The sequence below is a fragment of the Danio rerio genome, chromosome 3 (assembly GCF_052040795.2).
Source record: "Danio rerio strain M-AB ecotype USA chromosome 3, GRCz13ab, whole genome shotgun sequence".
Classification (NCBI taxonomy): domain Eukaryota; kingdom Metazoa; phylum Chordata; class Actinopteri; order Cypriniformes; family Danionidae; genus Danio; species Danio rerio.
The window spans coordinates 51,328,681-51,347,190 of NC_141023.1; the positions used below are offsets into that span (position 1 = coordinate 51,328,681).

Here is an 18,510-nt window from a genome sequence, read left to right on the forward strand (position 1 = left end):
TAGCCTGACATGTTTACGGTTCCAAAATATTTTGAATGTTTCTCAAATTAAAACATATTTACTAAAATGGGGGAAAAGGTTTTGTTTTTCACCCAGACATTTAAAAAGAATATATTTTAGAGCAGTAATCTCAAAACCGGTTTATATCCAATTTATATCCAAGATTATCATACCGTCAGAATCTTATACCGGCCCACGTCTAATTAATACCGTCTCTGATTGTTAGTTTTCAATGAGCGAATGATGCGCATAAAAATCCTGTCTGCTACTTATCATTCCATTTAATTAGGAAGTACATCAATGTACTGCAATAAAAGACTTCCAATTCGCGCAGACTTTGAGTTCAGCCATTGTAACCTAATTGTATCTAGATTTTTCTCATTAATTTTCAATGATTTTTAACTGTAAAAAGAGATTTGCTTAATGTAGCAAGCTAGTATTTTTATTATATTATTTTTATGTTTAAATTTTGTCATAAAATTGACAACAGAATAAGTATAACTATTTACTGCTTTTTCTTATTCTACTCATTACCCTAAAAATCCATCTGAATTTATAAAACAAGCAGTGGTGCAGTAGGTAGTGCTGTTGCGTCACAGCAAGAAGCTCAGCTGGGTCGGTTAGCATTTCAAGCAAATTCGTACTTCCGGTTTAAAACGAATTTTTGAAGCTGCATCACGGTCATGACATAATAGCGTTGTATTCCAGCGTGCAGACTGGGCGTCTGTGCCAGAGTGTGTCTTATTACGTCTTACAGTGTGTTGCATTAATGCATGAGTAAGGCTTGGTTCAAACCAATCAGCGCGCTCTATTGTGCAACTTCATTAATATTCATTGCCGTCATAGTGTAGACGGCAAAGACGCCACTTTGTGTTGGCAAAACAAGCGTGAAGTGTTGCTTTTATAGTTTGCTGCAGTTAAGTTTCGTTTTCATTTTCTCTCTGTGAGAGCTCAGACTTACGCGTGGATTACAGTGTACGCGACGCTCGACAACAATAACATACGTGTCTAAGGAGGATTATTGTTTACCTGAGAGCTGTTCTCATCTGCAAACGCTGAGATCCAGATTCGCTTGTAGTCTCCTCTAAATAAAGACGCGGCTCTAGTTGCTGGTGATTGTCCTGTATCTACAGATTTGGTAAGTGAGTGACCAGTACTCTTTGTTTATTCAGTTCGTATTTTATTCGTATCAAACAAACTATTGCACCGAGTGCAATAGTTAGCACTAACAGTTACAACCAAACTATAACCTCGTGTTGGATTTTGTGACCGGAATAACACAGCGGCTTTCTGACGCTACCTGCCGTATGTATCTAAGTCTCCGGGAAATACTGAGTTTTTTTTTCTCTCATTCGCCGTGCGGTATCAAACATTGCATGAAAAATACACGCTTAGAGCAGCGCCTCGAATCAAAAATCACGTTTGTCGGGAGGGACATTAATAAATTCCCTGAATGAAAGAGCCAAACTGCAGTTAAAGTCCACCATTTAATAATTTGGCAAATAATTCGACTACAGATGTCCATGTAAACACAGTCACATTGTCCACTGTGGGTGTGTGTTTTGACTCTGAAATTCAGCGCCCCCAAATAGACACTCCCATACCAAGCCTCTTTTCTTCCTCCGACACTCCCCCCTAAACAGAGCTAGACACGCCCACTTTTCTGACTTTTTCCAAAGTAGAGGTGTGAAAACACACTGCTGAAACGAGGGGGTTTCATGGCCCTTTAATTTAGTTCCGAAACTAATTTAATTTAGTTTCTAGACATCTGCTTTAAACATGCTGTTCTAAGAAGCATTAAAAATGACCCAGTGAGTTTATATAAGTAGATAAGGCTTACATATTAAAAAAAGGCAAAACAAAACTTCATTTTGTTGACTTGATGGGGACTTTAAATACAGCAAAAAAAAAAAAAAAAGGAAATATTATTGTAAATATTATTTACACTAATGTTTCCAGAAGTCTGTTGCTAGTGGTGCCTTTTTCGATGACTTTCGAAAGACTAAAATAAATGATTGTTGTAAAAGTGACGTCATATTTTTCATACACAACACAGGCTGAGAAGAGTCAACGAATCATATAATGGCATAATGATTATCATAACTGATAAAACTAATGTGCACTTAACTATTGAAAACCACTGTGTGATCTTATACACAAGGAGGGTGCTAGCAGGACATTAACTTTGAATTCAATTCATCTTTATTTCCATAGCGCTTTTACAATGTAGATTGTGTCAAAGCAGCAAACACGGTGTCATTAGCTAAAGTGATCTGGTGTGTTTACCTGTATGTAGCCCTGCTGGTCTATGAGCAGGTTTTCAGGCTTCAGATCTCGGTAGATGAGATCGAGTGAGTGAAGGTATTCAAAGGTCAGAACTATTTGGGCGGCGTAAAATCGGGCATGAGGCTCACTGTAGTGGACAGAGACAAACAAACAAAGTAAATACACAGAGGTCAGAGGACATGCATTTGGTAATTGCACAAGAAAAACAACTTTTTTTAAACAGTTCTACACGAGGCAGGCCTGGAGCATGACATATAAAAGAATATTGATGATCTGAAATTCATCTGATGCTATCTCTAAATATCTAAAGTTGCATATAGAGGTCATTTTAAGTTCGACATCAAAATACACTCACCGGTCACTTTATTAGGTACACCTCATTCGTACTGGGTTAAACCCCCTTTTGCCTTCAGAACTGCCTTAATCTTTTGTGACATAAATTCAACAAGGGACTAGAAATATTCCTGAGAGATTTTGGTCCATATTGACATGATAGCATCACGCAGTTGCTGCAGATTTGTTGGCTGCACATCGTTCCACCACAACTTAAAGGTACTCCATTGGATTGAGCTCTGGTGACTGTGGGGGCCATTTGAGTACAGTGAACTCATTGTCATGTTCAAGAAACCAGTCATATGATTCATGCTTTATGACATGGCGTGTTATCCTGCTGAAAGTAGCCATCAGAAGATGGTCATAAAGGGATGAACAGGGTTAGAAACAATACTCAGGTAATGCTGAGTTTGTACTAATGGGCACAAAGAAAATATTATTAACAAAATATTAACACTATTACACCCCCAAAACAGCCTTAAACATTAAAACTAGGCATAACAAATTCTGATGGATTCATGCTTTTATGTTGTTGAAGCCAAATTCTGACCCAACCATCTGAATGTTGCAGCAGAAATCAAGACCCATCAGACCAGGCAAGTTTTTCCAGTTTTCTATCGTCCAATTTTGGTGAGACTGTGCGAACTGTAGCCTTAGTTTCCTGTTCTTAGCTGACAAGAGTAGCACTTGGTGTGGTCTTCTGCTGCTGTAGCCCATCTGCCTCAAGGTTGGACGTGTTGTGCGTTAAGAGATGCTCTTCTGCAGACCTCAGTTGTAACAAGTTATTCGAGTTACTGTTGCCTTTCTATCAGCTCGAACCAGTCTGGCTATTCTTCTCTGATCTCTGGCATCAACAAGGCATTTGCACCCACTAAACTGCCCATTTGAACTTTTTCTGACCTATCTCTGTAAACCCTAGAGATAATTGTGTGTGAAAATCCCAGTAGATCATCAGTTTATAAAATACTCAAACCAGCATGTCTGGCACCAACACCATGCCATGTTTAAAGTCACTTAAAACCCTTTTCTTCCCCATTCTGATGCGCGGTTTGAACTGCAGCAGATCATCTTGATCATGTGTACATGCCTAAATGCACAGAGTTGCGGACGTGATTGGCTGATTAGAAATTTGTGTTAATGAGCAGTTGGAAAGGTATACCCAATAAAGTGGCCAGTAAGTGTACAATTACATTACTGATTTTATAGGAGAGAGTGTTCAGCTTTATTGCCATATCAGTCTATTAATAAATATCGTTTCCATAACAATAAAAAGACATTAATACTTATAAATAAAAAATAAGATGTTGTCCAGCTTTTAAGACTTGCACTGATACAAATTCAAATTTTTTTTTAAAGGATTCACAGTGCTTCCCACATATTGACTGTACTTGGACGGGCCTCCCAGGTATATTAACAGCCGCCCAAGTGTATTTAGTGATGCTTTTTTTAGTACTATTAACATCCTTTTACACTTTGTATTCGCTCAATATAACTCAACATTTGCGATTTAGTAATGAAAACACATTACCAGTTTCGTCTAGACAGTTTCACATGCTCTTCAGACCCACAGACCCATGGATTTTTGGGACTATTCGCCCCACCAGAGTTTCTAAATCTTCTATAATGGCCGAAATTCAACTTCTGCTTTTGCTCTCTAAAGCTCGTATGCGTTTTTCCATTACTCTTTTATTAAAGACTACTTTCAACCTGGTTTCACAGCTGACAGCGCACACACAGCAGATGTACAGAGAGAAAAAGTAAATAATAGACTCATTATTCTAAAAGACTCAGAAAAACTTTACTATATGCTCGGAGAGGACGAAATGACATCTAAACTGGCTGCAAAATATATGTACACAATTAGTAATGGGTAATCATACATTTGCCTAACTTAAAAAAATCGACTTGTTAAATCTTGCAATTATGATACCTCTTAAAGATACTGTCTGTTTTATTAAGTTTTGTTATTTATTTTTTATTTACTAATTATTTTATGAATTTGTTGATCTTATTATATTACATAGGCTATTTTATATACAAATCTAAAATGCTTTGGCATTCAAATTTGCTTTGGACGAAGCAGATTTGACCTGTCAGTGGGTGTTTATGGCTCCTGAATAGCATAAAAGTATATTTTTTTCAGTCTTTTTTTTCTTCAAACCATTGAAAAGAAACTGTGTCATAAAAAATACTATTATAAAAAAATGAAATTATGTTATGTTTGTTGCATATAGTTTACTACTTATATGATGTGGGTAAAGGATGTTTACCCACAAACATTTGAAAAAATGATTATTATTATTTTTTTAGTTCCCAGGTTCTGCAGGTTGCAATGTCCCGAATTCTGCTTGCCAATCTTAAGCCAATTGTAATTAATTGTTTTGGTTCAATTTAGAATTTCCCCAACGAGCGAAGAGCCCGGGGAAACCAGATTAGCCGCGTTTCCACTATCGCGCCTAAAGCGAGCGAGCCAGGGCGAGCCAAGGGCCTAATCGGGCCAAAGCGGGGCTTTCTTGGGGCCAGCGGCCGGCCTTTTTCGGCCCGCCGAACACCTTGGGCCAAGGAGGGCCAGCTGGGGCTTCGGGGCGGAGTGAAAGGAGAGGCGGGTAGTTTTCTGATCGCACATGAGTACATGCGCAAAACAAATAAATAAATAAGGGAAAGAAAACATCTAGCCTTATAGTCTGGGGTCTTTTTGCGTATGATCGCCCTTATGTTTCCCTTTTAAATGTAAGGCTGCTGCATAAAATAATAAAGTAGATTTAATTAATAGTGACGTTCTTTGCTGCGTCCTCCTTTATGTTTCAATAACGCATAATAATCATTACACCATATTAAAGACACAGCAGACAATAAAGGTTTTCGAGAGTTTTTGTAAAGTTTAAAAGGTGTGTTTGTGCGCATTTAAATGCCTGTATGTGTGTGTGAGACCGGGCAAGAGCGCTCCTTCACAGCTCTGTTGATGCAGCGAGCGGCTTTTTTCTTTATTTATTTTGGAGCTAATACACAATATAAATACAACAGAAAGACATAAAACTTAACAAATTACGTGCCCACTTTTGTAGACTTTAAACAATATAGTGTCATTTCTTGATAAAATAGCCTAAGCTATATTGAAATATAATTTAAAGAATTGCAATATCGGATATATATAAAATCGCATTAAATAAATTAACCATTATAAAATAAACAAAAGCTAGCTATAACAATGTAGGTAGCCTATATACAATACATAAATCAAACCGTTTTAAAGTCACATATAGCCTAACTTTCATTTTACAAAGACCTGTCTGAAAAAAAAAGATTTTAGATATTTTCTAAAAATAATAAACACCGGAGAAGGTTTGAAATATTATTTATAAAGTATTTGGATATGATGATATAAATCAAATCGCGCAAACAGAGCATTATTTGGGTGAGTGAATGCAGAATAGCCTACATTTTTTTTCTGTCACCCAGTCCTGCGCAGCGCAGCTTTAAACGCATTAGGGGAAAGTCCAAACACAAAATGTGTTCTATATCCTCAAACAAGTGTTTATGTTTTTATATGATGAGGTTAAATTTATAAATGAAACTTTAAATGAAGAGCTTTAGTGAATAGCTGCTGAGCGCAACAAATATGGCTATATTTTATTAGGCTCTTTTGCTGAAACACTTTTCACGATGTCTATCAAAACGAGATATAAAAATACATGGAAATACAGTTATAAAATACATGGATATATATATGTGTGCGCTCACTGTGATGGGTCGCTCCCTTAGTGGCGAGAGCGCTCAATGCACAATGCCAACAGTCAGTCGGTGAGTAAACAAATGTAATGAATGTAAATACACAGGTCTGTGCGTATAATATAATGTACTGCTGTACAGTAACGTGTCATTTGTTTGTTTCAGTTGTCTTCATTGTAATGGTTTCGTTTCATGATGATTATATGGTGTGTTTTATCTGCTTGATTACCGCGGAAGTGGGCGGGTTGTGTGACGTTTGATTCGGGGACGTTCTGTGGGCGTTGTTTGCGTGACGCGCTGTGAGCTACTAGCCCGACAGTGGAAACGCGACATGATTTTGGCCTCATTTCTCAACCTCCCGGGCTATTGGCCTGGCCCGATTAAAGCCCTGGCTCGCACTGGCCCGATAGTGGAAATGCGGCTATTGAGTGCTTCGACTTTGCCCCCCCTGGTCCATTCCTTCATGAGCATAGACAGCCCTGACTGAGAAACAACCATCCACCATTAGAGTTTCACACCATTTTTTAATAATTGATAATTCAGTGACTATGAGACATTCTAACCATGGAGTTTTAGATGCACAAATGATCAATGTAGTCTTAACACAACTTTTATTCCTAATGAAATACAGAGCTGTGCAGTTGTTATGACATATATTGGATTCATTTTAATAACCTTAATATACCTAAAACTGAAAATATAGACATCGATTTGCCACTCAATTTTATTTATTTTTTTATATGACAGGGACAATGGAAAAATCAAAGAACTGCCCCACAATTAGCTGCATAGCTAAATTTTATCTGCAGTCCCTTGGCAGAAAATACAAATCATCATAAAATAAATTATGTCAAGATTTAAATTATAACCCTCCAATTAATGGTCACACACCTGACACACTTCAACCAGGATTTCAACTGCATGAGCACAGACGGCCCTGATTGAGAAACAACCATCCGCCATTAGAGATTTCACACCATATTTGGCGACGATAATGTCAGTGACTTTGAGGCATCTCAAAGGCATCTAATTTCCTCTTTAGATGCACAAATGAACAATTCAGTCCTAATGTAACTTTTATTCTTAATGCAACCCATTAAAAAGAAATAGTGTCACAATAACTACATTATAAACAATCATTATTAAAAAATGAAATTATGTTGTTTGTTGCATATAGTTAACTATTTATGTGAAGTGGGTAAATGGTGTGTTTCAATCCGGCTACCAATTCCTTTGAAGTCTCTTTTAACTAAATCTATCATCTCATAAAATTAAACGTATTATTATTATTATTATAAATAATATTGAGTAATTGTCCATGGGTGAGTTTAGTGTGTCTGATACGAAATCTGGCACACAAAACCTCATCATTGAGTTCAAATAATTATTAGATTTTTTACCTACCAAGGGCAGGTTTTCAGAGCATTAATTCCATTCTACTTCTAGAGATTTTATATCGCCATTTTACATGCGATGAAAACATCCAATTTAATTTGTCAATTGATTTAGTGAACATAAAATAAACAGATGATAGCAATAAGACGTATTAGAATGGTGTAAAGATGCTTAATCAAAGGTTTAGTGAGATTTTGTTGGTCTAGATGTTGACCGACTGAGACAAACACTACATCAGTGGAATCAGTCAATGTCGTCATTAGTTATGTATTATTTACAGTAGAAAGTGGCAGCACATTTCACTATCAGCAATGTACATTTGATTAATGCAACTCCGCAGATAACCTGGCAATATTCTGTTTATGATGCAGCTTCAGAACTGCACATCGTCTTAAAGATAAAGTGGTTCAATTACTGTGCTCAAACTATAAAATAAATAGTAGAAAACTATATAACAGGGCACTAAAGTGTCTTTTTCCCCCTCAGTGTAGCTAAATTTATTTAGAGGTCACAATGATGCCATTCCGGGTATGAAAAAATGTTATTTATGCTAACTATTTAACATAACAGATTGCCTATTTTGTTTGTGATTCAGCCAAGAGCAGAGAATGATTTTCTTTTGGCCTGTTGATAACTGATTTAAATTAAGCTGCATTCACATTGCAGATCTTGATGGTCAATTCTGAATTCTGTATCCACTTTATTTGATGACCTGCTTATATAATCTTTTAGAACTGACTTGTATCTGATGTCTGCATTTACAATGTTTTTTTTTTGTCTTTTTGACAAGTTCTGCTATAGTTTATGACAGAAAAGTTCCCATTACGCAAAGATCTATTTTATAAGGGGTTTAAATGCAGGCATGTGGCAACAGTATGCATATACCCAGCTTCTAATGGTAATAATGTATTCTATTTTTTTATAATCAAACTTCATAAAAACAGTCATCAGAGAGGGAAGTCCACCCAGTAGTGATCTTTGTTTCATGAGCATTTTTTTAAAGTTCCCAGGTTCTGCAGGTTGCAATGCCTTGAATTTTGCTTGCCAATCTTAAGCCAATTATAATTGTTTGTTTTGGTTCAATTTGGAATTTCCCCAAACAGCGCAGAGCCCGGGAGACCAGAGTGAGTGCTCTGATTTGGCCCCCCCGGTCCATTCCTTTATGAGCATAGACAGCTCTGACTGAAAAACAACCATCCGCCATTAGAGTTTTCACATCATATTTGCCGAAGATCATGTCAGTGACTATGAGGCAGTCAAACCTTTGAGTGTTAGATGCACAAATGAACAATCGTCTTAATGCGGACTTTTATTCTAAATGCAAATGCAGGCATTGAATTGGCACTCATTTTTTTTTTTTATTTGACAGGGACAATGGACAACCAAAGAACTGCCCCAGAATAAGCTGCATGGCTAAATTTAATCTGCAGTCCCTGGACAAAAAGTCCTGGTCACAGTCCTGAGACATTTTTAACCAGCATTTCATCTGTAGCTTGAATTGTCCTGAGGCAAGACTCCGTCAAATGTTGATTGGTAGATTACTTCAATCAGTAACAACTTTTACAGAAAAAGCAGAATGATTAACGTCATTGACTCTACAAGTCGATCACACTTTATTTTGATGGTCCGTTTTTTGAATTTAACTACATAGCATCTACATGCTAACTAATACTTATAATTAGATTATAAGTAGACTGTTAGGTAGGGGTAAGGGTTGGGTTTAAGATTACGGTTAGTGTAAGTTGAAATGTACTTGCAAAGTTTCTTATAGTCAGAAAAATGTCTGTTGAAGGAGCAGTATCAACAGATATTAATCAGACCATCTACTAATACTCAAATGGACCATCAAAATAAAGTGTTACCAACAAGTCTTTACACAATCACCTCTTTACGAAGCTCTAGTTTGTCTTATGTTGTCAGTACAAAGGCAAACTAAATCCTTCTGCGGCAAAGGTGCAAGATCATTAACCATTTTGTACATTAAACAACTGTAAGACATAACAATATTACATAATAATATTAAATTACTCTGATTGGGTTGAGGTCACAAAAAAAATCTTAAATCGCGACACGTTACCGTTTTACTTTAGTTTCAGTCTGTTAGCTTTGAATGAATTTGAATTTAAGAATAAATGTTTGTAAACGATAAAACTAACTGTAAATGATCTGAATTAAAAGATTTGGGAAAATCTAATTTATAATAAACCTAGCTGAAGAAAGTGATTGTAGTACAATATGCATTAAGAAAAAAAGAAAAAAAAAACACTCACCTAAATCTTCCGATTCTACGTAAGTGAGAAAACATCTCTCCTCCAGGAACATACTCCATTACCATATACAGGTTAGTATTATCCTGAGCAGAAAACACATAAGAAAACCAGTGAGATACACAAATACTAGTCTAAGCCTCAGTTCCTAATGTTGTCATGAAACTGGAATTCAATAACAATTGGTACTGAAATTTTAAAAACGTCCATTTCCCAGTAACATTTGAGCACCACGTTTTTAGTGCTGATTTGCCATTGTTCAAATGCTCAACAGAAATGAATGTGATTGGCTGTGAAGGTCATCAGTTTACCTAAGCAAATGGACATTTTTATAATTTCAGGACCGATTGGTATTGAATTCCAGTATTGTGACAACACTACGAGTGTCTGTTAGATTTTGTAATATTTTTTGATGGAAGGGTCTTCTGTTCACCATGGCTGCTTTCATTTGATCAAAATACAGTAAAAACAACAATAGGTTGAAATATTACTACTATTTATTATAGTTATCTGTTTGAATAGAGAAAATGTTATTTATTTCTATGGTGGCACAAATGAATTTCCATTACTCTGGTCTTTTGATCAATGAATGCTATCGTGACGGCATAGTTCAGTAGTTCAGCAAAAAAAAAAAATGCACTAATCACAATGAAGTGTTTTCAAACATTTCTTTGTTTCTCTCTTCTCTTGAACACAAACTCAGTATTTTAAAGAACCTTGAAAACCTGTAGCCATTGACATTCATTCATTAAAAAAAAAAAATGAAAAAAAAAAGAAAACCTTGGAGGTCCATGGAAGTCTAAATATCATCTTTTGTGTTCTACAAAAAAAAGAAATTCAAACAGGTTTAGTAAAAAAGTAGATGATGAAATAATATTTTTTTATTTTTGTTAAACAATCTCTTTAAAGGGCCACGAAATCCCTGTCTCACCTCTAGCTTGAAAAAAGCCAGTTAAGTGGGTGATTCTGGCTTTGTTTAGGTGGGAGTGTCGAGTGGCAAAAGAGGGAAGGGTTTGATGAAAAGGGGAGTTTCATTATGTGCACGTGCTGATTTTCACAGAGGCAACACAAACACAGTGGAGATAGACAGTGACTACGTTTACATGGACATCAGAAATCTAACTATTTGCCTTGATATTAATAAGGCCCCGTTTACACTAACACTTTTTAGTTTGGAAATGCTTAAGTATTGCTACGGTTATGCCATCCGTCTACACTACGCCGGAGTTTTCGAGCGCTGTAAACGGAGCAGTTGAAAATGCTGGAGAAGCAGGTTTTATTTTAAAACGCTGCTGCTCCATCTCATTGTGGGTGGGGGAAAACGGAGACATCTGAAAATGGAGGCGGGGCTGCAGATATATCTCATTGGGGCTTTTTCCTCAATATTAAGTAGCCTACACACACTTCAGTCCAGCATCCTCTCCTTGTAAGTTCAGACTTCGCAAGTTTAATATGGAAAACAAACTCCAGAGGACACATGCAGTACTGCTTTCATAGTGGGAAAATGGAAACAAAAACTTTGTTGCGGCACATTTATAAACGCAACACTGACAACCCATGTCTCCAAACAATTCCTCTACTACTTGTTTTAATTATCGTTGGTACATGGCATCGTTAACATGGCATCTCTCTGCTGTCTAAACAGCGTAACAGGTAAAAACAAAGCTATCATGCTTATTTATGAAGTTGCACCTCATTCACAATAGAGCACGCTGATTGGTTTGAATCAACTAATTAGATTAACAAATTAACTAATTAATTCAGATGAACGAATTTGCTCGAAATAGCGCAAAAACAACCAATTTTTACTTTTTTGTGAAATATGTGTCCTAATAGTGTTTTTAGCAGAATGGGACACATATATGACTGTCAACATCTCCAAAAATGTGTTTTGGTTTTTCGTGACCCTTTAAGAACTCCTTTTGACACAAAATCGTGTGACCAAACATACAAGCATATTAAAAGCAACGCATAAGTGCTGGTACCTTGAAAGAATGCTCCAATCGCACAAGAAAGGGGAAGCTGACAGCCTGCAGGATGCGTTTCTCATTCAGTGTGTGTTCTATCTGTTTCAGCTTCACCACCTGAGAGACAAGAGAAAATGAGCTCCAATACACACACGCACACACATACACAAACACAAACACACTATTCATCAGCAGTTCCTCTGAGAGCTATATACCTTCTGTTTGTCGAGGATCTTCATGGCAAAATGCTGGCCTGATTCTTTGTGCTTGACTAGCATGACTCGTCCAAAGGAGCCGGTGCCCAGCGTCTTCAACCGCTCAAAATGGTCCAGAGACGCAGTGTTCTGAACGGTGAGAGAAATAAAGAGTTAGTACTTCTTTATTATTCTACGTTCACAGTATTTTTACTCCACTAATGAAAGTCAATTAGGATTAAAGTCTCTCCAAAAAGCATAAACATACAGCTAAATGTTGTTATTTTATATTTGCATATTGGATGTAGTTCGCTAAAGACTAGTTCACACTACATGACTTGTATATTATTATTTATTTATTGCCACATCAGCAACTTCTGGCTATTCCATGGCAAAATGGATATACATATATTACATCATTCATATTACAATAAAAAGCTACTTTGACAAATATATAAAATATAAATAGATCAAATTCACTCAAAAAGTTCTTCTTGGTGGTACCTTTTTAAAAATGTCCATCAAAGTACTCTCCTTATAAAAAATGTTGTCTAATAGAATTTAAACTTTTACATTCCAACAAAATATGTTTTATGGTAAGAGCAGCCTGGCATTAATAAAAATGTTTATTGTGCATAAAACGCATAATCTCAACACAAAAAATGCCTTCAGATTGAGATTGGCCCCTAAAGCTTGTGTTAAATTAAAAGATATTTGCAAAGTTTTTGGGTCGGTAAATATATGGAGAATTCTTCATCCTAATGTTAGAGAATATACATTTTACTTTGCTCCGCATAAACTATATTCCAGAACTAATTATGTTTTGGTATCAAAGTCCCTCGTTTCTTGCTCTATTGGTATTATTTATTGTAATATCAGATGATGTTTGGGTCAATATGGAAATCATTCCACATCAGGTTAGCCAACATTGTTACAGATGGAGATGCAACACTTCATCACTTTTACATATACCATAATTTAAAGAAGCATTAAAGAAGTTATTTTAAGTTCTAATATTACTTTATTGTTATTGTATACATTATTATATAATGCATATAAATGTTCAATATGCATAGAAATATAAAATTATCAACTATCTAACAAAATATCAAGTATAAAAGTAGTGTAAAGAAAATGGTGTTAAAAGGTTAGTTTACCTCAAAATGAAGATTTACTCTCAAATTACTCATCCTCAAGTGGTTCCAAACGTTTACATTTTAACTAAAGTTTCTTCGTTCTGCTGAACACTAAATAAGATATTTTAGACAGCAGAAAACATGTAAACATTGATGTACACAGTAGGAAAACCAAATGCTATGCAAGTCACTGGTTGCAAACAGTTTTCCAGCATTCCTCCAAATGCTTTTTAGTGCTCAACAGAAGTAAAGAGGGAGCAATTAACAGAATCTTAAAATTGTGGGTGAACTATCCCCTTTAAAGAAAAAGAAAAAACAAATAATCGGCAGTTCAGTTCAGCTTGTGTCCAGAAGATGGCGTGACGGGAACTCAAATGAGCTCAATTGGCTGACAAAGTCACTGTGTGTGTGCGTATGTCTGTGTGCAGGGCAGAAAATGGGATTAACTGACCTGTGCTGGGTTCTCCCATTTCTTTAGGAAATCTTCTTTGGCTTTAGCGAGAAACTCCTTAACTGTACAAAGAGAGAGAGAGAGAGATAATGTGTGATTATGTGCGTAACAACTTGTGCCGTGCTGCATTTAGAAACATGCTAAAGTGCTAACACATCTGAAGAGGACAGAGCTTATTGAATCTGTTTAAATGTAAACAAGGAGGACAGAACAAAAACTGAGTGTAGAAGTGTAGAAACAGTTTGGTAGTCAACATTAACCTTTTACAAGTCCAGAGTTGCTTGTCTACCCTTATTTATGACAGCAACTTTTCATTTTAGTCAGCTCTGCAGTGTATAATCTGCTCAAATGACTGAGAACGACTGCTGAGAACTACTACTTTGGCCCACTGTGACGTAGAAAAAGAGGTTTTTGAAATATCAAAACAACAACACAACAAAAATGTGAGCAGTAACTATCATACAGGTGTCATTGTGCACAACATCTAGCAAAATCAAAATCTTACCAGGCATATTTAGATCATGAATTATTTGATGACATATTAAGACTCTTATTATCATTTAAAAACTATTTAATAATCAAAAAGCAGTGACAAAATTGTTGTTAGTTGTTATTTTAAATCTTTAAACTTTAACACTGTGCTTCTAATCACTGTATTACCTTTTTTTTCCAAGTAGTTGCATATATTTAAAACGTAATGTATTGTATTATGATTCATTGAAATAAATAGTTCAGAATAAGCAGATTTAATTTTTAGACTTATCCAATACACTGGATAACAATTGATCATTATTTCACAGAAAATTTTACCTTTGCACAAGTTATACTTGAAATACTATAGCAAACACTTCCCTTGCACGTAAACACCTTCATTAAATGATGCAACAATGGGGGAAAAGCGTTTGCTTTGGAAACATGATTGACTGACTGATTTTTTTTTGGAAAGACTAAACATACTTTAATTACTTCAATGACTGCAACAATCAACATGACTTCACAGCAATTCGTAACTTTTTGATTTAGTGGCTAATTCAAATGAATGGGCCCCAGGCCCATTTCCTGAATCGTTCGAGAAGTGCGAGTGCTCTGAATCGGGCTCAGGCTCACTTTATCCGGTCCTGGCCCGGTTGGAAGAGGTGTGCCATAGAGCGGTTCAAAGTGCACCTAAGCCCAAAACTAGACGAGACGTGACTTTTACGGGATTGTTTCATATGGATTGATTAATCATTTTTACTGTCAATGAATGCAAACTGTTGAAGATTATTAAAGAAACAAACCCCTCGCTGCACGACAGCTGCACCTTTAGCAAACCTCCTAATTCCTACAGCACGAGGACTTTATAATTGTTTATGAGCGTCAAAAGTGGCTGATCTGTTCGGCGAAATATTTGACTCTATGTCACTGCATCCCAAACAACTAAAACAAAATAACAAAGGAAATCTCCACTGTGCTGAGCAAGAGCGCCTACTGAACAGCGCATCATCGATGGCATAATCGTGCCCAGGCCTGAATATAATGTGAGTGCGGGCGGTCGGGGGAGACGGGAGGGGGGACAAGCATGCTTCTGCCCGGTTCAAGGCAACTGTACATAATGTGAGTATGTTCTCATTGCTAAAATTTAGAACAATTTGCTTATTCTCCAATGACGGTTGGGTTTAGGAATGGGGTTGGGTGCCACACCTCCTTTTTAAAATCTTATATTTTTGTAAGAATGAACTCGTACAAACTTATCAAAAGACTTACTAAAGACTTAGCTACTAAACTGACAAAATGTAAAATAGTTAAGTTTTCTTGTGAAATCGGGTTGGCAACAATATATTTATGAGGGCTAGGACGGTTCACAAAATGATCAGTACGGTTTGTATCATGATTCTGTGGTCAATTTGCTTAACATTGTAAAAAAAAAAAAAAAAATCCCATATTGTAAAACTTAAATACTATTTAGAAACACCATACACATCAAATACAATCTTATTAACGACCATTTCTAGTAATTTTTAAAGTTATTTTTAAGTCTGTATTTTAGGCTTTTAATTAAGTTTTTTCTTGTTGATTAATGCTAATTACTACAGTGGGCTATTTTTGGCTTCTGTCATTTAAATTCTTCCACTAAAGTGTACTCTCTCTGTACAATTTATCATGCATTTGCAATAGTCACATTGCAACATCTGAAACATCGAGTTGGGATTATTATAGATGAACAGCAATGAAGAATAGTACAGTGTTTACATTTTACATTACATTCCACTATTCAATAATAGGGGCAGGTCAAAATATCAATATCCATGACGTGGAGCTTCTTGTAATGACGGATCGAATATATGTCAATGTTGCAATTCTAAGAAATATATGTGCTTTTAATAAAACAACTTTTTGATGTATTTTCCCCTCTTCATTTACAAATTTCATGATATATTGTGGATAGTGTTGTTGTGATATCGTGATCCATCATTATCGGCAGATAATAATATGATAATATCATATCGTATTACTGTATCTGAATATCTGACTGCTTATTTCATATTTGTCTTTGTAAATCTTATTTATTTATTCTTGCAATTTTCACTCCTCTCCAAGATTATTACAAAGTTAGTGATTTTATTCCAAATAGAGCGTTTAGAGTCATCTGTTAAAATTGTATTCATATCACAATAGAAATCACAGCAAAATACAATATCGTAATGTAAAATTTTTCTAATATCGTGCCGTCCTACTTTAGACTCAGACTTAGCGGACTGTTAAATATGGGTTATCTGACATTAGATAGAACATGTAAAAAAAAAGAAAAAAAAGAAGAAGAAAAAAAAGGTTTGAGCTAGGGCTGGGCGATTTTTCCGATTTGTTCGATTAATTCGAGTTTACGTTTTAAGACGATTTAATTTTGAATTAAATCAAGAAATCGTGATTTTCTTAAAAATATATATTTAATACATTATAATGGCACCAATGCGCTTTGGTTCACTCTCTGTATGAAGCAGGAAGCACACCAGAAGTGCCTCTCGGCCACGCGCAGCACAGCACCACACAGCGCCATGGATTTTAGAATTCTAAACAGGTTTCTATACACACACCGGCCCAGCCACGATTCATGAAGCAGTTCATATTTCAGCCCGTCCACAGAGCGCCATCGTATTATTTTCATGTTAAACATCATGCGAATGTGCGCGTTTGGTGTGTGATAGTTTAAACTTTCATGTCTGCGCCGTGTCGCGGCGCTTCTGGTGTGCGACCTGCTTGACTGCCTGTTAAAGCGTGAAGTCATGTAGGATTTTACTTGTTGCACGTCCGTGTGGATTGTCAAGACATTCCCTCATCAAGTCGATAAACTCGATCTCAACATGTATGAAGGACGTAAAAGCCTGCCATGTGAAAAACCGTGCCGATCTTTTGGTTTGAATACGAGTAGAGGTGAGGGCCAGTAGCAGTGAAAATGAAAGTACTCGCCCCATGACGTCATTTAGCGGACCTAGTTGAAAACCAGACAAATCAGGCAGCATAATACAGAGAGTGGAGCAAAGTGCATCAAATGATCGGTATTTAAAGGGGGAAAAGAAAAATAGATAAAATATATAATTTTATATTAGACACACATCTGGTGCTTGTATTTGCTCCTGCTATACGTCCACAACTTCACACATTGGGTTAAATTAGGCTTTACAGTTTCCATGTTCAGTCCTTTTCTTCCACTGTATCTTTTTAAGAAAAAGGCAGCAGCATTACAACCTGTCATTTAATCAGAAAGCAAAGTTAAAGCCGAGCTGACAGCCAATCTTTCCTAGGCTCAGCAAAACTTGCAAAAATACCTCTGTATTCCTGCAAGTGCAATATTTACACAAATATTTCTTATTCAAATCTTCAGCAGCGCTATTTAACTCGTGAATTTGTTTTACATTTATTTTCACCTTGACCGATTTTTTTTTTACATGCCCATTAAAAATACAATGTTCCTTAACCAGATGGTTTTTCAAGTTACTTTCAGTCATGTTGTTGTAATGTTTTAAGAAGACTAGTTACACAATAAAAAAGTTACAAAAAAAAAAAAAAAATCGAAATCGTGAATCAGTCTTTTATCAAACTTTATAAAAAACCTAGATTTTTTTTTTTTTGCTAAATCGCCCAGCCCTAATTTGAGCACAAGCTTAAGTATTGAGTTTCTGAAGCGTCTTGATTTGGAATCTTTTAACAGATATAACCCAAAGCATGCGATTTAGCAGCATTAACTGTGAAGGAGACACTGTAAACTCTGGAAAAATTATAGTTAAACTGTGACGGATCAAAATAGACTGCGGTGGATTGGAACCATAGTAACACGCCAACAAACTGCTTCAAGCAGCAGGAATGTGCCAGCGATGAATGAGTGGTCACTGAAATTATTAAAAATAAATAATGTGTGAACTGACCAATATGTTTCCTGAACAGATGCATACCTAATAATTACCATACATAAGCTGGCCTGAAAGCCGAAGTATGTGATTTTCATCACTAGAGGGCATATATTCACAATAAACAAAGGTGAAGTTTTATTACACTATGGCTGCGTCTGAAATCGCATACTTCCACACCAAAATCAGTATGCGAGCCAAGTAGTATGTCTGAATTCATAGAATTCAAGTTTTATTTATTTATTCATTAACTAAATAACTAAATAACTTTTGTGAATGAAACTGCACAACCCAAGAGGAATAATGTTCATCAAGAGGATAAGAGCTGGCTAACAATAGAAGAGATATTTGACGTTTTTTGCATTTATGA

The 18,510-nt window shown here is 36.0% G+C and overlaps 1 protein-coding gene and 1 long non-coding RNA gene across 16 annotated transcripts in view; one reads left to right on the forward strand and one right to left on the reverse strand.

Annotated features, from left to right (window-relative positions):
• The window catches only part of LOC147846039 (uncharacterized), a 531,070-nt gene that overhangs the window by 129,187 nt on the left and 383,373 nt on the right, over positions 1 to 18,510 (forward strand). The window lies entirely within an intron of this gene.
• Positions 1 to 18,510, reverse strand: part of prkacaa (protein kinase, cAMP-dependent, catalytic, alpha, genome duplicate a) — a 48,056-nt gene that overhangs the window by 12,375 nt on the left and 17,171 nt on the right. For all 14 annotated transcript variants that reach the window (XR_015479925.1, XR_015479926.1, XR_015479921.1 and 11 more), the window contains 5 exon segments: positions 13,759 to 13,820; positions 12,193 to 12,321; positions 11,996 to 12,094; positions 10,014 to 10,096; positions 2,287 to 2,413 (listed from right to left, as the gene is read on the reverse strand). Coding sequence is in view for 2 of the 14 variants with exons in the window: in XM_087242970.1 (XP_087099096.1) it covers positions 2,287 to 2,413; positions 10,014 to 10,096; positions 11,996 to 12,094; positions 12,193 to 12,321; positions 13,759 to 13,820 (500 nt within the window). In the remaining 12 variants the exon portion in view is untranslated.